Genomic DNA, 18,344 nt, shown 5'->3' with positions numbered 1-18,344 from the left:
ATCCAAATATACAATATACAGACAACGGGATGCGGTTATATGCACAAACAAATGCGTGTAAACAAATGGTTTTAAGGATGCCATAATTGTGTCTTTGCTTAACTAGTACACTTGTATCTACACTCACATACATAGTAAACCGCGCAAGTCCCATATATACATATAAATGCCTGCATATGCTACTCCTCCACCCACACCAACGTACCTTACACTTATCAGGCATCTGTTTGTCTGTGTGTGTTCATTCCAATTTGGGCTACTCGCTTCACTCCAATTACCCACGGAGATAAATAATCATATGGGACTCTACTACTCATATATATGTATGTGTGTATATATGTATCTGCCACATTAATCCATATAAGTCCCCGAACATCATATACATGCATATACCTTCTCATGTAGTTATTTATGTCTCACCGCAAAGTATGCCAACTCGGCATGTGCTGCTGGTACCAAAGTACTCATTAAGACGTTAAGTGAATTGTTAATGAACCGCTTGTTTCCAAGCCACGCCAAGTACATAATTAAGCAGATTCTTCTGTGAATAACAATAAAAATTATGTGTTGCGAACATTAAAGTCGGATTACAAACATAATTTTGTTGAGAGATATATTTTTAGGTTTTAGAAAGTATTTGCTTTAAGACGTGTTATATACAATCTGTTAACCTCGGCTGCGCCGAAGCTATAATACCCTTCACAGATGCAATTCTTGTAGCATAAAAAAGTATAAAAAGTTCTTTATCCTGATTTAGATCGGCCAGTTTGTAGGCAACCAAATGCTTTAGAAATCCGTTCTTAGCTAACACATTTCTTCGGGGATTATAGCGTTGCCATGAACAAAAAGCGGTGGTCCGATCTCAACAATATGTTCGAAGATTGTGAGATAAGATCGCTACCTCAAAAGCTGAGCGGCTAATTTGCGTATAATAAGTACAAACTGTATATGCAGACGGACATGACTAAATCGACTCAGCACTTCAGGCTAATCATTTACATATAGAGTACTGTCATCTGAGTGTTATAAACTTCGTGCCAAACTTAGTATACCCAGTTCAGGGTACAATTATAGGCTGATCTTTTGAAGTTCGTGAGCCTAAAAAAAGTTTTTTGAACTTTCAAATACCTCGCTGTATTCTGTCTATCCATTTCTGTAAGTTTTGATTGTACAACTGAGGCTTTTCCAACTACTGGAGTATAACTTACAGACAGAAATTCTCAGCTACAGCGCTTTGCATCACTTTGAGTTCAGTTTCGCGGGTTTATTGGACTTATGGATCTCAGTTGAGGCTATACATTACGATGGCGTTCACACATATATTTTTAGTGCTGCTTTGCTAAAGTAAAAGTATATGATATACGGTCCTTCTGTGTAATACGTATTTATTCAAGCATCTGAAAACACTTTATATGATATATTCACTAATCTGTCCTACAGTTCCTAACGACCACAAAATTATGAAGGAATAATACCTACCTGATTACTCTGAATGAGAGTCCCGCTTAAGCTATTTACTCTTCGCTTTCGGATCAGCCGTCATCTTTTGGTGTAATAATACCCAGCAAAGCGGAAAACTTTAAACCAATAGGACTCGGTGATAACAATAACCTCCACATTCAATGCGAATTTATGCACTGCGAGCCACCTTTTCTAGTTTCGTAACAAAGAGTTCGTGCGGAGCCAAAACTGGAGAATACTGTGAAGAAGGTGTAACCTAGTTCAACATATTTCTCAGTGGCAACACTGACAGCGTGAATCGACAGATGGTGTAAGATCACTTTTTTCTTTACCAAATGGAACCGATTCCTCTGCAATCCGGCGGCAAATTGGCCTAATAATTTGTCATAGTAAAGCTCTTTGACTGTTTTTATCTTCTCCAGATAGTTTATGATCACATCATCATTTTTGGCATATATAATTGCATGCTATCATTAAGCCACTGAGCGAGCGATTTCATATCTCCAGAAAATACTCGGCCCTAAGAACATGCCTGGTGATGAAAAATATGATGATTACTTAGTTGTCGTCAACATACAATCTGAACTTCGATAAAATATTGGATGTATAGTTATATTCGGGTAACTTTTTTCAATATTTGAAGTTTATTTAGGAAAAACATATAAAAAAGTAGTTATTTTAACACAAGTAATATCATTTTCCCAACTTTCAGGCAATTTGTGAATTGCAACCCAAAATACCCACGCCAGCTTTACGAAGAAAAATGAAAGAAGACACCGATACTGATACCCTGTTCAGATACCTGTACCCAGTTCTGATATGCTGTTTTCTAAACAGCCGGTATTTGTATCAGTGGAGCTCTCAGAACAACGCCAAATCAGGCAATTGTTCTGTAAGCAAATGGCAGCGAAATCGGCTCTTAGACTGAGGGGATTCTCCCTTTTAGCCGCCTGTAGCAAAGGGCTTTGATACTTGAAAGGTTCCCGTTTTGTGCCACCGATTGGGAAACCCAATATTACCTTCCCTTCCAGAGAGAAGACAAGGGCGTAGAGCTAAGCATATACAGGTATAAAGATGGCTCCAGACTGAGCTAAACTAGATAATTGTCTACCGTCTACCAGACCACAGTCGTATCTTCCAAGCGAAGATCACAGCAATTAAAGAAAGTCTGCTTGTTCCGACAAGGAGTGTGCTCGCAACAAGAAATATATATATAACAGAGTGGGGAACGTAGCAACTCTAGCCTTTAAACGCGTTTCTCAGAATAGTGTTTTTTAAAACCGTTTCCACTTTCAAAGGAAGAGTTCTGAAGATATCTAGTTCCAATTTGGAGAAAACATTTTTAACGTCATTCGCTATCGCGCCATGGAAGCTATTATTATTTTTGTTTTTTTTGAAATCTTCCTATTTTTTTCTATGAAAAACTGTCGAAAAAATAGTCAAATTCGATACTTTTTGCCAAATTAAAAAAAAGAGAAATACTTCCATAGCGCGATAGCGACGTTCCTACAGATTAATAATCTTTCTGAAATTTTTGTTTTAGATCAAAATTGCGACCGCAATCATGGACTCGTACAGGACCCTATTTTTTTACGTGTCATTCAAGCCGGCAATGGGTATCAAGACATAGTGATATCACAGGGAACGGTGAAGCAGATAAACTAGTCAGAACAGACACCATACCACACTTAGACTCCGGAAAAGAGTAAAAAATGCAGGCAGACTACTAACAGGTCACTGTCTAATGGGCAGACATGCCTGCAGACTAGTGTGTCTTATAAAGATTTTTGTAGAAGGAGGTATAAGAGGAGGAGGCTATCAAACAACTTGTATGTGATTGTAAAACTCTATATAGGAAAAGAATCGCAACTATCGGTGGAGGGTTTTTGATGACGTCTTGGAGATTGCTCTGATAAAAATTTTCGTCCTGATGAACTTCATTAGAAGCAGGCGATGGTTCTGAGAGAAGGCAATAGAGGGGCCTCCCTCCCGGCGGTATCACAATGAGCCTCCTGCCTATCTTGTTCATGACAATGGTATAATTTTCGTACAAATAATTCAGATCAGAGCATACAAACTGATCGATGAAAATCAATATCAAGATAGAAATCTTTTCTTGTGTATCTATGAAGAGTATTATAGCTTCGGTGCAGCCAAAGTCAACGATTTTTCTTTTTCTTTTAAAATATATTTATTCGCAATAACTTTGTGAAATATGTACACAAATTTCTTGAAATGTATATTTTACTTTTTTATTTACTCACTTCTTTACTTTTTTGCACTGAGCTTATTATAAATAAAACTTTTCTCTGCACTTTCTTTCCTTCGCGCCACAGCTGGAATACGCAAAAATATGCAAATACAAAATTTTGTTGACTTCTGACATTTGACAGTCTGACACTTTGTCTGGCAAAGCAGACTAAAGTTGTTGATTTTGAAATGAATTTGGCATTATTTGAAAAGTTGAGTTTAGTGGAAGGGGAACAAGAGGGTTAGTATAGTTTTAAGCTATTCTAAATAAATAGATTCGTATTTTTAATCGTAGATTAACACCTAAGAGTACAAAAACGCAAAAAACGATGCTGCTCAGTCAGGTAGACATATTGTACGAATAGAAAATAGTTTTAATAGAGTACAAATTCTATGAAGCTGTGGACTTTGACTAACTTTGACTTCAAAAGCAATAGATGGTATTTTACTCTTCATTCGGACTCCTTGAGCTTTACACTCTTTTTAAAGTAATATAACTATAATACTTGACTCACACCAATGGTTTCTCGAAAGCCGCTGAAGTAGCCATAAATAAAGTTTTGAAAACATTAAAGCCTTTGAGCTGGATGTAGATGAGCTATTACCGCAGTAAATGAAGTAAAATACGAACTTATTTTGTAGTTCGGACTTCCAACGACAATTTTGAAAAGTATGTGTTAGTGTTCTAATGGGTGATCCATTTCGAGAAACCCTACTTTTTTGAAGAAAAACACAAAAACTTCAAACTTAATGGGGAATATTGTTGTTTAGTTTCATTCGAAAGAACATTCTTTCGCATTTATTTTTTGAAGATGATCTCTTTCAAATATTGGCCGCGGCTACGTCTCAGATGGTTCACTCGTTGATTCCAATTTTCGATTACTCGTTCGAGCATTTCGACTGGTAACTGGCGAATGACACGCATGATGTTTTGATCCAAGACCTGAGTCGAAGCTGGATTGTAAGCATATACTTTACACTTTAAATATTTCCACAGGAAAAATCTAGCGTTGTGATATCACATGATCTTGATGGCCAATCGACCGACCCAAAGCCGAAGATTCCACCCCCACAAACCACCCCAAACCGTTGTTTTCTTTGGATGAAATGGCAGCTCTTGAATTTCTTCAGATTGCTCTTCGTTCTAAATGCGACAACTTTACTTGCGTCATACCCATTGAGCCAGAAGTGGACCTCATCGCTGAACAATATTAGGATCGAAAACCTTGGATCATCTTTGCACTTCTCATGAGCCCACGGAGCGAAACGATAGATCAAACGGGTTCAGTTCTTGTGCAAGCTTCATTTTGTATGCTTTCAATTTAAGATCTCGACATACTCGTAAAATGCGAACTCTCCACGGCCTTTGTGTACTCTCAGCTACGGCTGCTATATTTTCTACACTGCGTTCTGAACGTGGTCTATTCGGTCTATGGAAAAAAGTTTCTAGGCACATATTACCAAGCAAAGTACGAGTAATATACATAGTTATTTTCATTTGCATATTGAGTTATGGTCATTAAATACATCTCTATTGGTTAGGATGGGCAAAAACACTCCAGATCTGAAAGTATTCGTGATCATTTCGCCACATTTTCATTTAATATCGTGCCGCAACCACCGAATTCGCCTTACTTGCCTTCCTGTAACTTCTGACTATTCAGCAAATTCACATGACCACTCAGAGGACACAGTTTTGTCTCAATTGAGGATATAAAAGCTGAAACGAAGAAGACTCTGATGGCCATCACGTCGGAGGATTTTCCCAAGTGCTATGATGACTGAAAAATTCATTGCCATAAGTGTAATGCAGAGGAAGAATTACTTTAAGGGAGATGAAATGGACAAAATTCACCTTTCAATTTTATCACAGTATATCAGTTGATTCGTCGAATGTATGACTGTCGATATGTTTCGCCCTCAGTCTTGTCAAATCTGGACGAAGTGTTCGGATGTTTCTATCTCATCTTCCTCCATACAACTGTGACAATTAATTTTTTACCGTGACTCACGGATGCCTACTGTACACACTTTCACAAGTGATCCACTGGATCTCCTGCGTTCTACATATTTTATGCCGGAAGAATCTCGCAGTCGCACAGCACCTGGACATCGGCTAATGCTGGCTTCCAATTGCACATGAAAAACTATGCAGTGATCCGACAGTCTAAAACTAAGCTTGATGGAGAGATGTTTCCGACTATCTTTCCTTCCAACAACCCCCCCCGAGTTTGGACCTATCCGCGGAAAGCACAAAGCTCGTCACAAAATACAATAATAGTTTTAAAATTATTGCAAGCAACTTTTACGATGATTAAACTGACATTATATATCTCAGTTGGTCTCTTCCCTCGTTCCGAATCTCTCTGATCTCTGTCATCCAGCAAATAAAGACCTATAAATAGTAACGATTCTAGCAGAGTTGTATTTTTCGATTATCCATTCCATTGAACATATAGCGATATATCTAAAATGACCTTCAATTATCTGTATTTTAATTATCCGTTGTGGTTGCCTACGGATATGAAGTGAACAGATATCAGAACTCATAGCGTAAATTCCTGATTTTCGTTTAAGCTTCCCTTTGTTCATTAAAGCATCAGAATATTCTTACCGAGACATGTCTAGCACAAATTCTTGCTAAAATAGGTCTGCCTGAACTCCTTCGGATCCGGCTTAAATGAGAACCAAATAAATTATTGAAAAAATCAAGCACAGAGAAACCACCGGAAGGTCTCTCGAGTATCCGTTAAACCCGCTTTAAATGCCAATGGGATTATTTAGAATATCCTCATACACTCGCAGTATTTCGCCAATTCCCGTTAGCTGTTCTATTTGCAACATTTAATTACACTAACATTTCGTGAAGGCGGAACAAAAGCCGATTGGTTGATATGAGCCCGAACAAACAAGAAATTAATTAGCCGCGACAATACTAATAAATGTTCATTACAACCACATTCACGGCAGCTAGAAGCAAATTTCGCCTTAAGGTGGTACAATAAGACGTTGAATTACACATAGTGACAGTTATTAGTTTGTAGCTGATAATTTGCCACATCGCAATACCACACATACAGCATATATTATACTAACTATATATACATATATAACATCATTCACTTCAAAGCTGATTGTAAGCGTGAATTTAATTAATTTTGGCAGTAATTGACATGACAGGGCAACAGTTATGTGTGGGAGAAGGGGTTAATAGGTGTGTGTGTCATTAGTTGTTGCTTTCTAGGCACAAAAATTTCAGCATCTTGATAGTACGTTCCAGTTTAAAATATATTTGCTATAAGTTCAATGATACTGGTCTTAACAACAGATCTGTCAGCGCTGTCTTTTCCAGTCTAGAAAAAGGAGCGAAAGCAGTTAATCTTGTGTTAAACGAAGGCAAAACAAAGTGCCTGGAGGTCATAACGTCCGTTGTGTCATCTGCTGATGACAGCCTTACCCCACGACGCTCAAAAGCACAGCGGATGAAATTAATGCTTTGATCAGCGCTCTGAAAATGTAACCGCCTTGGTAGGGTTCGAAGCCCATCTAAAACCCCACTTTGGGTCCTGCACCCGGTTGCAATGCAAAATTCAACTGGCAAAGTGTCAGTTCTTCGCGCAATTGGGTTTTAACCACAATCACCACGATACTCCCCGAGGGTCCAGTCCGCAAGAGCAGGCTGGAGGGAACTCCAACGGTACCAGCTCCCCGTGCTAGCGGAATTAAGTCTGCGGTCAGACCTTCCATACTGCTGTCGACTGGTGACCAGGGGTTGGACCTCATTCGCACATTAGACGCATACACTATTCACACAAGCTAACCCTAATCTCAGTTAAATGCCTTCGCCGCCTAAACAATTCAAAACGCGCGAAACTCGCAAAAGACCCTAACTGTTAGGCATTCCGACTAGTGGAGATCACACCGCTAACATCTAAACAGATGATCAGTCAAGCTATGGGGACCACCAAAATCTCTAATTTCCGAGTACATCGGAAATAACGGACATGCACCCAGTCCCCTACTCCCGCCTCACAAAAAAAGAACCCGTCCTAACCAAACCTGCATAGCATCCGTTGAGACGGTGCGACATACAGACAAATATGCAAACATCATACAGCGCTGAATTGAGAGGACTTTTGGGATCCCAATACTGTCGTGGCTGCTTTCCAGCATACACCGTCTCCATAAGAGTCACATGACACAAACAATCCACGATATATGTTGAATTTTGCCTACGGTTGCCTACAGAATAACTCTTGCCAAATGAGAAGCAGATCCCTCTGTCGACGTACAAGAAAAACGCTCTATAAGTCTAACCTATTATACGGCATAGAAACATGGAAGATTACTAACCGAAATAAAAAAGCACTTGAAGTGTTCGAGAAAACTGTTCTCCAGAAGGTCCGCGTGAGCGAGAAAGATGAAACCACGAACTGTTTAAGCTCTGCGTGGAAGGACATCAGAAGCAAAATCTCACTAAGAAAAGATCAAAGGCATAGTGACCTGTCTGCACTTGGAATGTACAACTAGCGTGACCGCGCAAATTATAGAGGCAACTGGCAAAATGGGTGTGTGTTTTTACATGGTGGGTCTCAACTTTAGCTCGCCTTAAAACGTTTTTTGGGTACACAGAGGATACTTGGTTTAAGAATGGAAGTCGTGAGCTGCTTGATCCATATGTAAAAGAATCGTTTCTGACCACTACCAAGTAAATGGCGCTCAGAGTATTTTCCTCACATGAGTGAGCTTCTACTCATGGCTCCATACTCCTATGAATATAACCTAAGTGGTATGTAATCTAATTTCATGCCTAACATAAAGTAAGACCTTGATGACAATCGAACTATGACTACATTGCCTCTGGTTTCAATATCTCACCTCATTTATTGAAAGAATAATTCAAATAAATTCACCGGATTCCTATGGTATTGGACAGCTGATGCCAAACCCCGTCTCGTTACTAATATATCTATGTACATAACAGCAATTTACACAATTTCTAAAAGCTCAGAGAAGCTTCTTCACCAATTTGTGATACATTTATTACTGATATCATATCTAGAAGGGTTTTCCAAAGGTTGACTGCGTACCAAAATCTTGATTCTAAGAGACTTCAGACTTCCCTATGATCTAACTTTAATATTCAGAACTGGCTTGAACATTGTATTGCATGTTATGCAATATGTAAGACGACGCTGCCAATTGCAAGCCTCAGCAAAATTCTCAAAGGATGGCCTCCAGTCATATTCCCTACGACAAAGTCAGTGCTTTAAACTAGCTTGTCTACGCTGTGACAAAAGCAATTGGCAGCGAAAGCAGAGCATTTGTTGGATAGCGAAAACTTTCTTTTAGCTTTCCATAAATAAAAGGATGAAGAATATAATTGAATTCTAGCGGTTGCTTAGCTCTGACAGCACTCATTAAATATACGGAGATGAAGTAGGATTTATAAAAGAAAAGCGGAAATATATAATCAGGGAAGTAATTTATATGCTTGCCAATAAGCACTGGAATAATTTAAGTTTAATTTTACACAAACATACACACGAGAGAGGATAGATCAGTGCTTAACCTACAGATTTATTTCAACATATTTCTTTTAGCACGATTCTTTTGACCCATCAGCGCTTCAAGTTCTTTAGTACGTCCGAAAAATACCTTCTACGGATGTTTGGAAGGAGATATTCATGGTGGCGTTAATCTCCTCTCTCAACTTAACTCAAGCATTTAGAATCTCAGAAACTGTAACCAACACCTTTTCGGTCGATAGGACCGTTATCGAATTCTTCGGAACAGGTTCGCCGAGTGAAATCCACTAATTCTTGATTTCGGGCATGCAAGTGGTTCTATATTTCTTCAGATCACGAAACGACGCTGAAACTTCTTCGGATTATGATTGAACAGAATATGACGCACGAGATCGTTTAAGTTGACCAATGTCTCGGCTCGATCTCGCACAGCTTCAATTGACGGTCTGTCTAAAAGAGATCATGGACTTTTCCTTCAGAGTTTCTTATTTTCTACGGTCGTCATCGAAGGAGAGGAATTACTGTGTATTGTACCAAAGCGCTCTTTCATTTCATCGCAAGATTTCTTTTAAAGTATCGAATCGAATCACCGACCGATATTACTTCTTTTCATATATGTATAATAACATTATACTTTACATATGTAGTTCAAAACAAAACCCGCTAAAGCACAAAGAAATTATACAATATTCCCCCTTTTTCCTTTTTTAATTCATAAAAGAGCACTTTCGACCGGCATATAACTTCGTTAGCACACTTTTAGGTGTTTACTCCCGCTATATGTACACAGGTAAGTACTTTCAACCGAGTTTTCCATATTTTTCTTCGTAAGACTTTCAAGGAGTTTCCAGCGGCAGCAAGTCATTAACGCTTCAATGAGTAAAACCTAAAATGGCAACGCCGCCCATTTGCATACACACACATACATGCATACATGTGGTACGTTGCTCATTTACCTGGCGTGGTCTAGACGAACACTTAAACACGTTCTGACCAGAAGCTACTGAAAAACTTACAACAAACTAGCAGCCTCCCGCTGTTATTTCAGGTTCTAAGTGGGCGGAAGAGTGGACGGGTTTAAAAATAAGTTGATGTAAGTAAAGAATGCGTGTATTTTAGTTGTTACGCAAATAATAATGTGGACATGGAAAGTGTTTGTAATGAGAGTATTTCAGCTATAAATATAAGAGCGCTACAAGGAAGTGTGATAAAAATAATTATCGAGGAAAGGTGATACCTTTCAAATAATGAGGGTTATAAGTATAGTTAAGAAATAGAAAATTAAAATGTTGACAATGAGACGAAGGAAGGATAGCTGAGAGACAAGGAGGGTAACGATAATAATGCAAATATTTTACATTCTTCCTTGAGGAATTTCTACAACAAGCATCAGGTCCATTATATATTATTCCTTTACTTATTCTTGTAGTCAGCTCAAGACTTAGGCTCTTTCTGGCTACATAATCTTTTGAGGTAACCATGAAATGAGACGGAGAGATGATGAGACTTCGAGCAAAGAGGAGTTGCTAAAACTACCAAAGAGGAGAAGCAGTTTACCAATGCTATGCTATGCTATGCTGGCTTTTCAGACCTTCTGGACGAATGTCACCTTAACTGTATGTTGAATTCATTTTAGTCTCAGGAACTTAATGTCAATACCGTCACAACTGCAGCCGTTGACCAAAGTGTCATGCAGCTGATGGCTTCATCTACGCGAACTATGTTAGAGGAAACCATTTATTTGAGACAAAGTAAGATGACGTTTGTACCGAAGGCCGGAAAAAAACACTGACTTCAATTCTGCGCATTAGCGTATCATCAGTTTTTTTGAAAACATTGGATACATCGACTCATTCATCAGGGACAGAAGACCGAAGACAAGTTGTTAAGGACCCAGTGTACCTACAGGAAAGGCAGGTCGGTCGATACTTTGCATACTGTAGTGTCATGGAGATGTTGCAGAGAGGTTTTATGCACAAAGCACACCCTCGGTATCTAAGGTTATTTCAATAATGTGCGGCCAGAGACGTTAACTAAATGCTTTGCCACATTGGATCAATGGGAACACTTCTCAGGACGGAGTTCTTTCCCCCTGCCAATAATGTTTTATTATTTAGTCGTCCGGTAAAGAGCGCTCAAATAAGCAACACTCGCTAAAAAGCTTGCCAAGAGCGGCTCTCTTGGCAGCTGTGATGCACTATAGGAAACAATGGCACTCTATGTCATTTTACACATAGTACCATATATAGCCGGCATATTGATGCGAACGTCGCTGTAATACTCAGGAAAACCAGATAAATGTATATGAGTATATAGTATATATGAAAGAGTTCAAAAGGGAGCATTCTAAAATGCTCTCCTTCTTCTACTTCATCCCTGAAAACTTAAAGGACTGCGAGATTTTTCTGGTTTAGAATGCAACGCAGGAGGTCCTCTTAACTACTCATTCTTAGCAAGCCTCAATGGAGGAAAGTGAAGAGAAAACATTCAATTGTTTTCTCCTGCATTTTTCTGCCTTTGCTAACTTGAGGATTTAATATCTCGACAGTCAAACTTAATTCAAGGCAATTAGCCGCCAAAAAAAATTGTGACAGGCTCGAAGCATTTATGGATTTATGAGGGGCTTTACCATCTTTACTAGGCTCGGGAGAGAATTTCTATGCCTCTGGCTACTTGTAGATATTTAACAAACATGTTTTGAATACAGCTGAGTCTCGGTGAAGTCAATCCCTAACTTGCTCAACAACCAGGCAGACGTGCCATGAATCAAAAATGGGCCGCATATTCCGACTATTAAAGTTTAAGAGGAATGGTTACAGCACACTGTCAGACATGCCCGTAGATTGGAAACACCAGACATGACTATTATAAAAGCAGTTAGGAGAAAAAAGAAGAAAAGACTATAGAGCATCTTCAGCAAATGCAAGGCTTTTTATGGGTAACGCCCCAACTATTGGTTGCGGCTTTCTTGACAATATTTCGTAGATTACACAGGTAAAACTTCTGGTGTTGATGAACTTTGTCAGAAGCACGGAGTGGTTAAGGGAGGACAAAAAGAGGGATAAAATTTTAGTTCTTCTGATTTCACAAACAGCCTCCTAAAGGTCTAGATTCATCGTCAAAAATACACTCTGTCTTCCTACCTATCATCAGTACTTAAGGATTTCAAGTGTTGCAACGGACCGACGTTCTCAGCTGTTCCTTATTAGCTCTTATCATAGGATTAATCTTTTAACTTAACTAAACAACTAATAAATTTGAAGTTTAAGATTCTTTGATTCTTCGATGAAATGGAAACAAATGGATTAGTTAGTAGTATAGAAACTTAGTATATACTTAGGAACGTCAGGTTATAGTTCAATTTGATATATACAGTATTCTTACCTCTGAAACTATTGAGTGCGGTATCAGTTTGTGATAACAAAGAAATAGTCAAGAAGAAAGAACTTCCGTAAAACCGATCAGAAATCTGTCAAGAAAGATCATTTCGGAAGTTGGCGATAGATAGCGAATCCGATGTGGTCTTGATATGACAAATATCTTAAAAACTATATTTCTACCTGAGCAATAAGGACTCTACAGATTGTACATTACTTGTTGTGTGCTTTCAGAGAACGAATTATTAATGTCAAAGGCATTTACCCCTAGGAAGTAGATTAGGAGGAGGCTATAATCGCGTAAGCGTTGTCTACGCCAGTAAAGAAGATGAAGAAGGAGATTAGTTTTGAAGATTTTAGATCCTCTTAAAATCGTTACTTTATAATGTTTCATTACAGATAAATCTGAACTTTAATTATTACTTTTTTCGAAGACACAAGCAACCATTGAAGTCGCTTTAGCAGGACCCCGGCATTTCCCACGACTGTCTACATATATACAATTATCTCCACATATAATATCTTAGTATTAAGAAGCGTCATACACATATATATGTATATACATTTCTATCTGCATTTCCGTTCTCATCGAACTCTGAAAGACTTCTCATTTATGACTTCTGACAAGCAGGGTCAAAGTAGAGCTAAGCAAATTACTCGCCAAAGAAACGAAAAATCAAAACAAATGAAACAATCAACAGACATTTCGCAAAAATACCTTATACATATCTGTATGTATTATATGTATGTACGAGTCCATAGAAATCAAAGAGCAGGCAAAAACGAATGAAGGGAAGAGAAACGGTCGCCCTGAACGTCACACAATGTGCAAGCAAGTGATGCATGACGCCTCGGACGGCTGAGTTTGAAATCCGAAGATAGCGCCAATGTAGATAAGAATGCAACAAAAAAGAAAGCAATGCAATTTATGTGTATTCAATGTGAAATGGAAATATAAGTAAAGGACAATAGAATTTGGGCGTTTCCATAAACCTTTCATTATCTCAATATGCAGTCAATTCTTCCGTTACCTGTGTTCGGTTATCATAGCAGTTCAAGAAATTCTTGGCTGTTGCGAATATTGTTTGCGGCTCATTAATTTGACGATGCCAAAAGACTGATTGTGCGACTGCTTGTTTATGAGCAGAGCAGACAAGTCCTTCAAGGTGGTGAATGGTATCTTGCTGTCATTAATGTCATCAATTTGGCGACCATTCGCTGTAGGGGATTCATTACCATCTTTCCTTCAAATATATTTGCGCATTTTTACCTCTATAAATGAAATGCAAGATTCCGAACAGTTGGATCATATGAGTACGTTTTCATTATTCAAAAAGAGTCAGTTGTTACCTAAAATTTCTTTAGCATTAATCTTTTGCTTCCTGATTTACTGTATTACTTGATAGATAGATATGTAGATAGATAGAAAGGTTTTGCACTGCGACCTATGGTCTGTTGTGACCTCTTCTATATCAAATATGGTCGCAAAGATCCACCACTCTGAATAATTCCAAGTGTTTGCTGATCGCGACTGAGGTGATGTGGTCCCTGTCCACGTATATGGAGCCTAGGACCTTAAGTATGCTTCTACAAATTGCTGGGCAATCTAGAATCAGGTGTTTTGGAGTTTCCTGTTTCATGTCGCAAAAGAGACTATGCCCATGTTGGATAATTGCTTCCTTAGCCTGCAGTGCCCGCTAACCAATCTAAAACAACATTTCTGGAGACAATAAATTTCGTATCAACACATTTCTGTTATTAACCGTGCATCCGATAAGGTCTCAACTTAACAATGTCACAAAAAATATTGTGATGACAGATGGCAATGAAATAAACAACATAGTTTTCTGGTAATTTTTATTGGAAAATAAAGTAAATTTAGCCTAATGTCCGGATCGGAATGGGCCCGCACGCAGTCCATTAAGATTCCGGGCGAAGTTCATGAGATACTTCTAATTTACTTGAAATTAGTTTTAACTTTGCTGAAGGCGGTGACATATTTACCAAAGGTTTCAGTCAGATCTTCCAACAGGAGTAAACACGAGGGAACAATCATTCCTGAACATACAAAAATTCACAACTGCTCTCCAGTCAGTTACTGTTCGAATGTTGTCGCAGAAATCATCCTTGCAGTGTCCTGTTTTGAGTGTAGCCGCCTCCCATGAGCATCAATAGAATATTCCTACGATATTTCGACGGGACAGAACACCTTACAGACGAGGTAACTAACTTTAGACAAATACTGAACGCCATTCACAGTAGGGCAATTCAATTAACGCTTTTCCCTACCTATCGCAAAAGAGAGATCAAATTACCTCGCGATTCTAGAAGAATTTCGGATATTTGAGGATACTGGAGTTGGATAAACTCCTACTTATGCAGAATCGAGGCCGACATACTTAACTTATATACTGTATATAAAGAGTCTCCAAGTGAATCTAATTACTCTTATCACACTCACCAGTTAAATTGCTTACCCGGTGGTTATCTGAAAACTCTACCAGAGATTTCTGTTAAAGCTTGAATGAGTTGAGACGGAATTATCTAAACTAACCGAAATGCTTGTGAAAGTACATGATGCTTATAACTTAATTTCCGATGTGTGTTTTGCTAACAAAAAATAAAATAAAAAATTATAAAGACCAATACACAAGTTTATAATAACATCCAATATGGTAACTCCCGGAATACCAAACAATCGATAACTTAGCTGTGTGACTATCGATAACTTTAGATAGCTTTCATGTTTTTCTCTATGTGCATAACAAATTTCGTGCTTATCATTTCCATAGCGGCGTGCATTTTTGTATAAAACAATTATACCAAATGATGTGTGATTGCTTTACGTGAACATAAATTAAAGAAATATATTTTGTGATAAAAGTGAATTAGAAGTTTTTTCGAAATGTCTGCCGGTTGCTCTCATTCACGCCAAAGACAATTTTTACGCTACGGCGGCAGCATACAAGAATTGCGTGAGCAATTACATCAGGAAATCGAAAACAAAGTAAAACGTTGTTCTAACTCCACCTACGAATGTTCAATACCACGTGTCGACGGCTACGAATACTGTATGCGCCACATTCTACAGGATCCGTGTGGAAACTTTCGTCAATGCACTTTTATTTATGCCAACGGACGTAAATGTGCCAATGCACTACAAAAGCATGACATAAAAAAAGATCCTGCACTGACAACGCTCTGTTTCGAACATAATCGTCAAGCGCAGTTACAAAAAACGCACGCAACAGTTGGAAAATTGAAGCGCACCGATACCAATGAAGTATTGTTAAACAACTTAGCGCATCACATTAATGTTGAGGATGTGCAGCCAGAAGAGCCAATTGCAGAGCAAGATGAAGAAATTGATGTGGTGTCACCGCATGTTGCACCATTTGGTGTGTAGAAATCAAACACGCATTTCTTTTTATATTTTTTTATATTTGTTTTTTTTTCCCCCAAAGTTGCATACGATCAGGTAAATAGCCTTAATACTGCCTTATCAAGCATGCAGAAGAGAAGACGCATCCTGGATTATGCATCTGATAGCAACAGCGAGGATAACGAACAGCCCAGCATAAGCAACACTGCGCGTGGTTATGAATTCAATGAGTCCGACGATGATAGTGCAGACTCGGCACCTGAAGATTTATTAAAGTAATTGTTAAACTGAGTTTATTTAAATAATGTGCAATGCTTACATTACTTCTAAACCCTACAGACATGCTGGCATTTACACACGTGAAGAAGCGGTGCGTATTGCTGAAGCGAAACTCACAAAGCTGCAAGGTTTATATATTGATCAAATCAATAGTTTGCATCACACACTCAAGGAACGCCGGCGTCGATATTTACAAGCTTTACGCAAGGAACGTGAAATGTTATGTAAGTTTTTTTGCAGCGTAGTTAATTAAAAAAAATATTAATTAGGTTTGTTCATTATCAATCACAGGCAGCATACATGATCAATTAAAGGGCTCGCCGCGCGAACGTAAACTCTACGATCAACTGAAGGCGCTTAACACATATCATCGGCGTTATGGCGTTGAAGCAGTGCTGTATAAGAAATTCAAAGAAAAGCGTTCGCGCGCTACAGATGGCTATGCACATAAAGGTCCGGGTTTTACTAAATGTGCCTTCTCTGAGGGTGGTGTTAAGTGCGGTGAACGCGCAATGCCATGCTGTAAATACTGCCGCAAACATATTATGGAAGACAAAAAGCAAATACTTTTCCGCGCCTGTGAGGTGGAGAAGAGCGGTGTTGTGTGCCAGGAACCAATACCGTGCATCTTTGACGATGCATCGACTTGTATCTTGCATTTGTCTATGCCCGCCCGACGTCAATTTATACAAAAGGTGTGTTCGTCGTAAAAAACAAAGTATTTTTTTATCTAGTACTAAATCCTTTACATTTGCATATTGCTATGCAAAAGTTAATTAGTGCGGCAAATTGTAGATACATTTCATGTATGTTAAACAGTGTTGCATTTAATGCATAAAAATATAATTGAGTTAATAATAGAATTAATGTTTTATTTTGTAATCCCGAAATCTTAATCAAAAATAATTTTTAATCCCAAATACCGGTTTGAAAAAAACATTAATCCAAATCAGGGGTAAAAAAGAAAATTTAATTTTGTAAACCAAACATTTTGAATTAAAAATTCGTAACCCTGTTGAAAAAATTAAATAATACATAAAAATACAAAATGTATTTACAGTTTACCCTTTTAAGCTGCTTACATTAAAACAAGACAGATTGTAACTATTTTTATTTAAAAGAAACAATTATGATTATCGTTTTTAAGTTTTCTAACTATTGTTTAGTTTTTTAATTTAGTTTACGATTGTTGCACTGCTTTTTGATTTCAGTTTGTGAAATCTCAAACATTTTGTAATTGTAAATACACATCCGTTCTCCTCCATCTTACAGGATTACCCTAAATATGCTCCCGTATCGTGAAGGAGCGCAATACAGGGAATGGGTAATTTAAGACTGACGTTGTGAAAGCAAAATATACAAATGCTTAATTATAATATTAATATAATTAAATGAAATGTCCACTTAAAATGTTAATTAGCATTGCTTTTACTATGGCCAATATGTATGTGTAATGTGCGAAAAGCGTTTAAAATTTAGGTACTAATTGTAATCACGAAAAGAATACAAAAAATACTTAAACAATAACAAAAGATTGCACAACCAATTAATGGAACTTAATCGTTAAGTAAATAGTGATTTTCACTATATCAATATTAATAGTCTATACCGATTACACAATGTTTTTCTTTACAGAAATATGAATCGGAAACTGAAGAGGACGATGCAAAGGAAGAAGCCAATTTCAAATCGCCCAGTCAAACGAATGTCAAAACGGAAAGTGCAGTTACAGCATCACCTACACGAAAAACGGTACCCTCGCCGCATAGTGAGCGAAACGCCACGACCTCAAAAGCCAGTGAATAGAGAAATAGTGTTCGTCTAACTAGTTTAATTTTATGATAAATGATTTTAATATTTGAAAGTTATATTTTTAATATTTTTTTTTTTTATTAGAAAAATTTGCTTGAAAAATCGTTGCAATATTTACATGACTAATAAAGAACTAGTCGTTTTTAAATAACAGCAATTATTTACTCAATATGGTTGAACAAAAATTTTAAAAACAAATGTGTGTTTGAAGAAAATTTGCAGCAAACGCCACCCAGACAGTAGCCTACAGATTAA

At 37.8% G+C, this 18,344-nt stretch overlaps 1 protein-coding gene across 3 annotated transcripts; it reads left to right on the top strand.

The window, feature by feature from the left end:
• The first annotated feature begins 15,367 nt into the window (after positions 1 to 15,367).
• LOC120768550 (KAT8 regulatory NSL complex subunit 2-like) lies at positions 15,368 to 18,344 on the top strand. 3 transcript variants are annotated; one of them, XR_005704773.1, is made up of 6 exons: positions 15,368 to 16,014; positions 16,081 to 16,273; positions 16,338 to 16,501; positions 16,569 to 16,972; positions 17,550 to 17,839; positions 17,913 to 18,001. XR_005704773.1 is itself a non-coding variant. In XM_040095293.1 (5 exons), the coding sequence occupies exons 1-5, from the start codon at positions 15,522 to 15,524 to the stop codon at positions 18,081 to 18,083; spliced, it is 1,425 nt and encodes a 474-aa protein (XP_039951227.1). In that variant the 5' UTR covers positions 15,368 to 15,521; the 3' UTR covers positions 18,084 to 18,344. The 3 variants fall into 3 exon arrangements, 2 of the variants coding, with proteins under 2 accessions (XP_039951227.1, XP_039951228.1); XM_040095293.1 differs by lacking the exon at positions 17,550 to 17,839 and having other exon boundaries at positions 17,913 to 18,344; XM_040095294.1 differs by having other exon boundaries at positions 17,550 to 18,004.

The sequence above is a fragment of the Bactrocera tryoni genome, chromosome 2 (genome assembly GCF_016617805.1).
Source record: "Bactrocera tryoni isolate S06 chromosome 2, CSIRO_BtryS06_freeze2, whole genome shotgun sequence".
NCBI classification, from domain to species: domain Eukaryota; kingdom Metazoa; phylum Arthropoda; class Insecta; order Diptera; family Tephritidae; genus Bactrocera; species Bactrocera tryoni.
This window is presented reverse-complemented; position numbering and strand designations above follow the sequence as displayed.

What these genes read in the sequence shown, in the direction of transcription:
- LOC120768550 (XM_040095293.1), top strand. Translation starts at nt 15,522, where the DNA reads ATGTCTGCCGGTTGCTCTCATTCACGCCAAAGACAATTTTTACGCTAC. An exon ending in GCACCTGAAGATTTATTAAA is followed by an intron (nt 16,274 to 16,337) that starts GTAATTGTTAAA and finishes TAAACCCTACAG; the next exon opens with ACATGCTGGCATTTACACAC. An exon ending in GACGTCAATTTATACAAAAG is followed by an intron (nt 16,973 to 17,912) that starts GTGTGTTCGTCG and finishes TTTTCTTTACAG; the next exon opens with AAATATGAATCGGAAACTGA.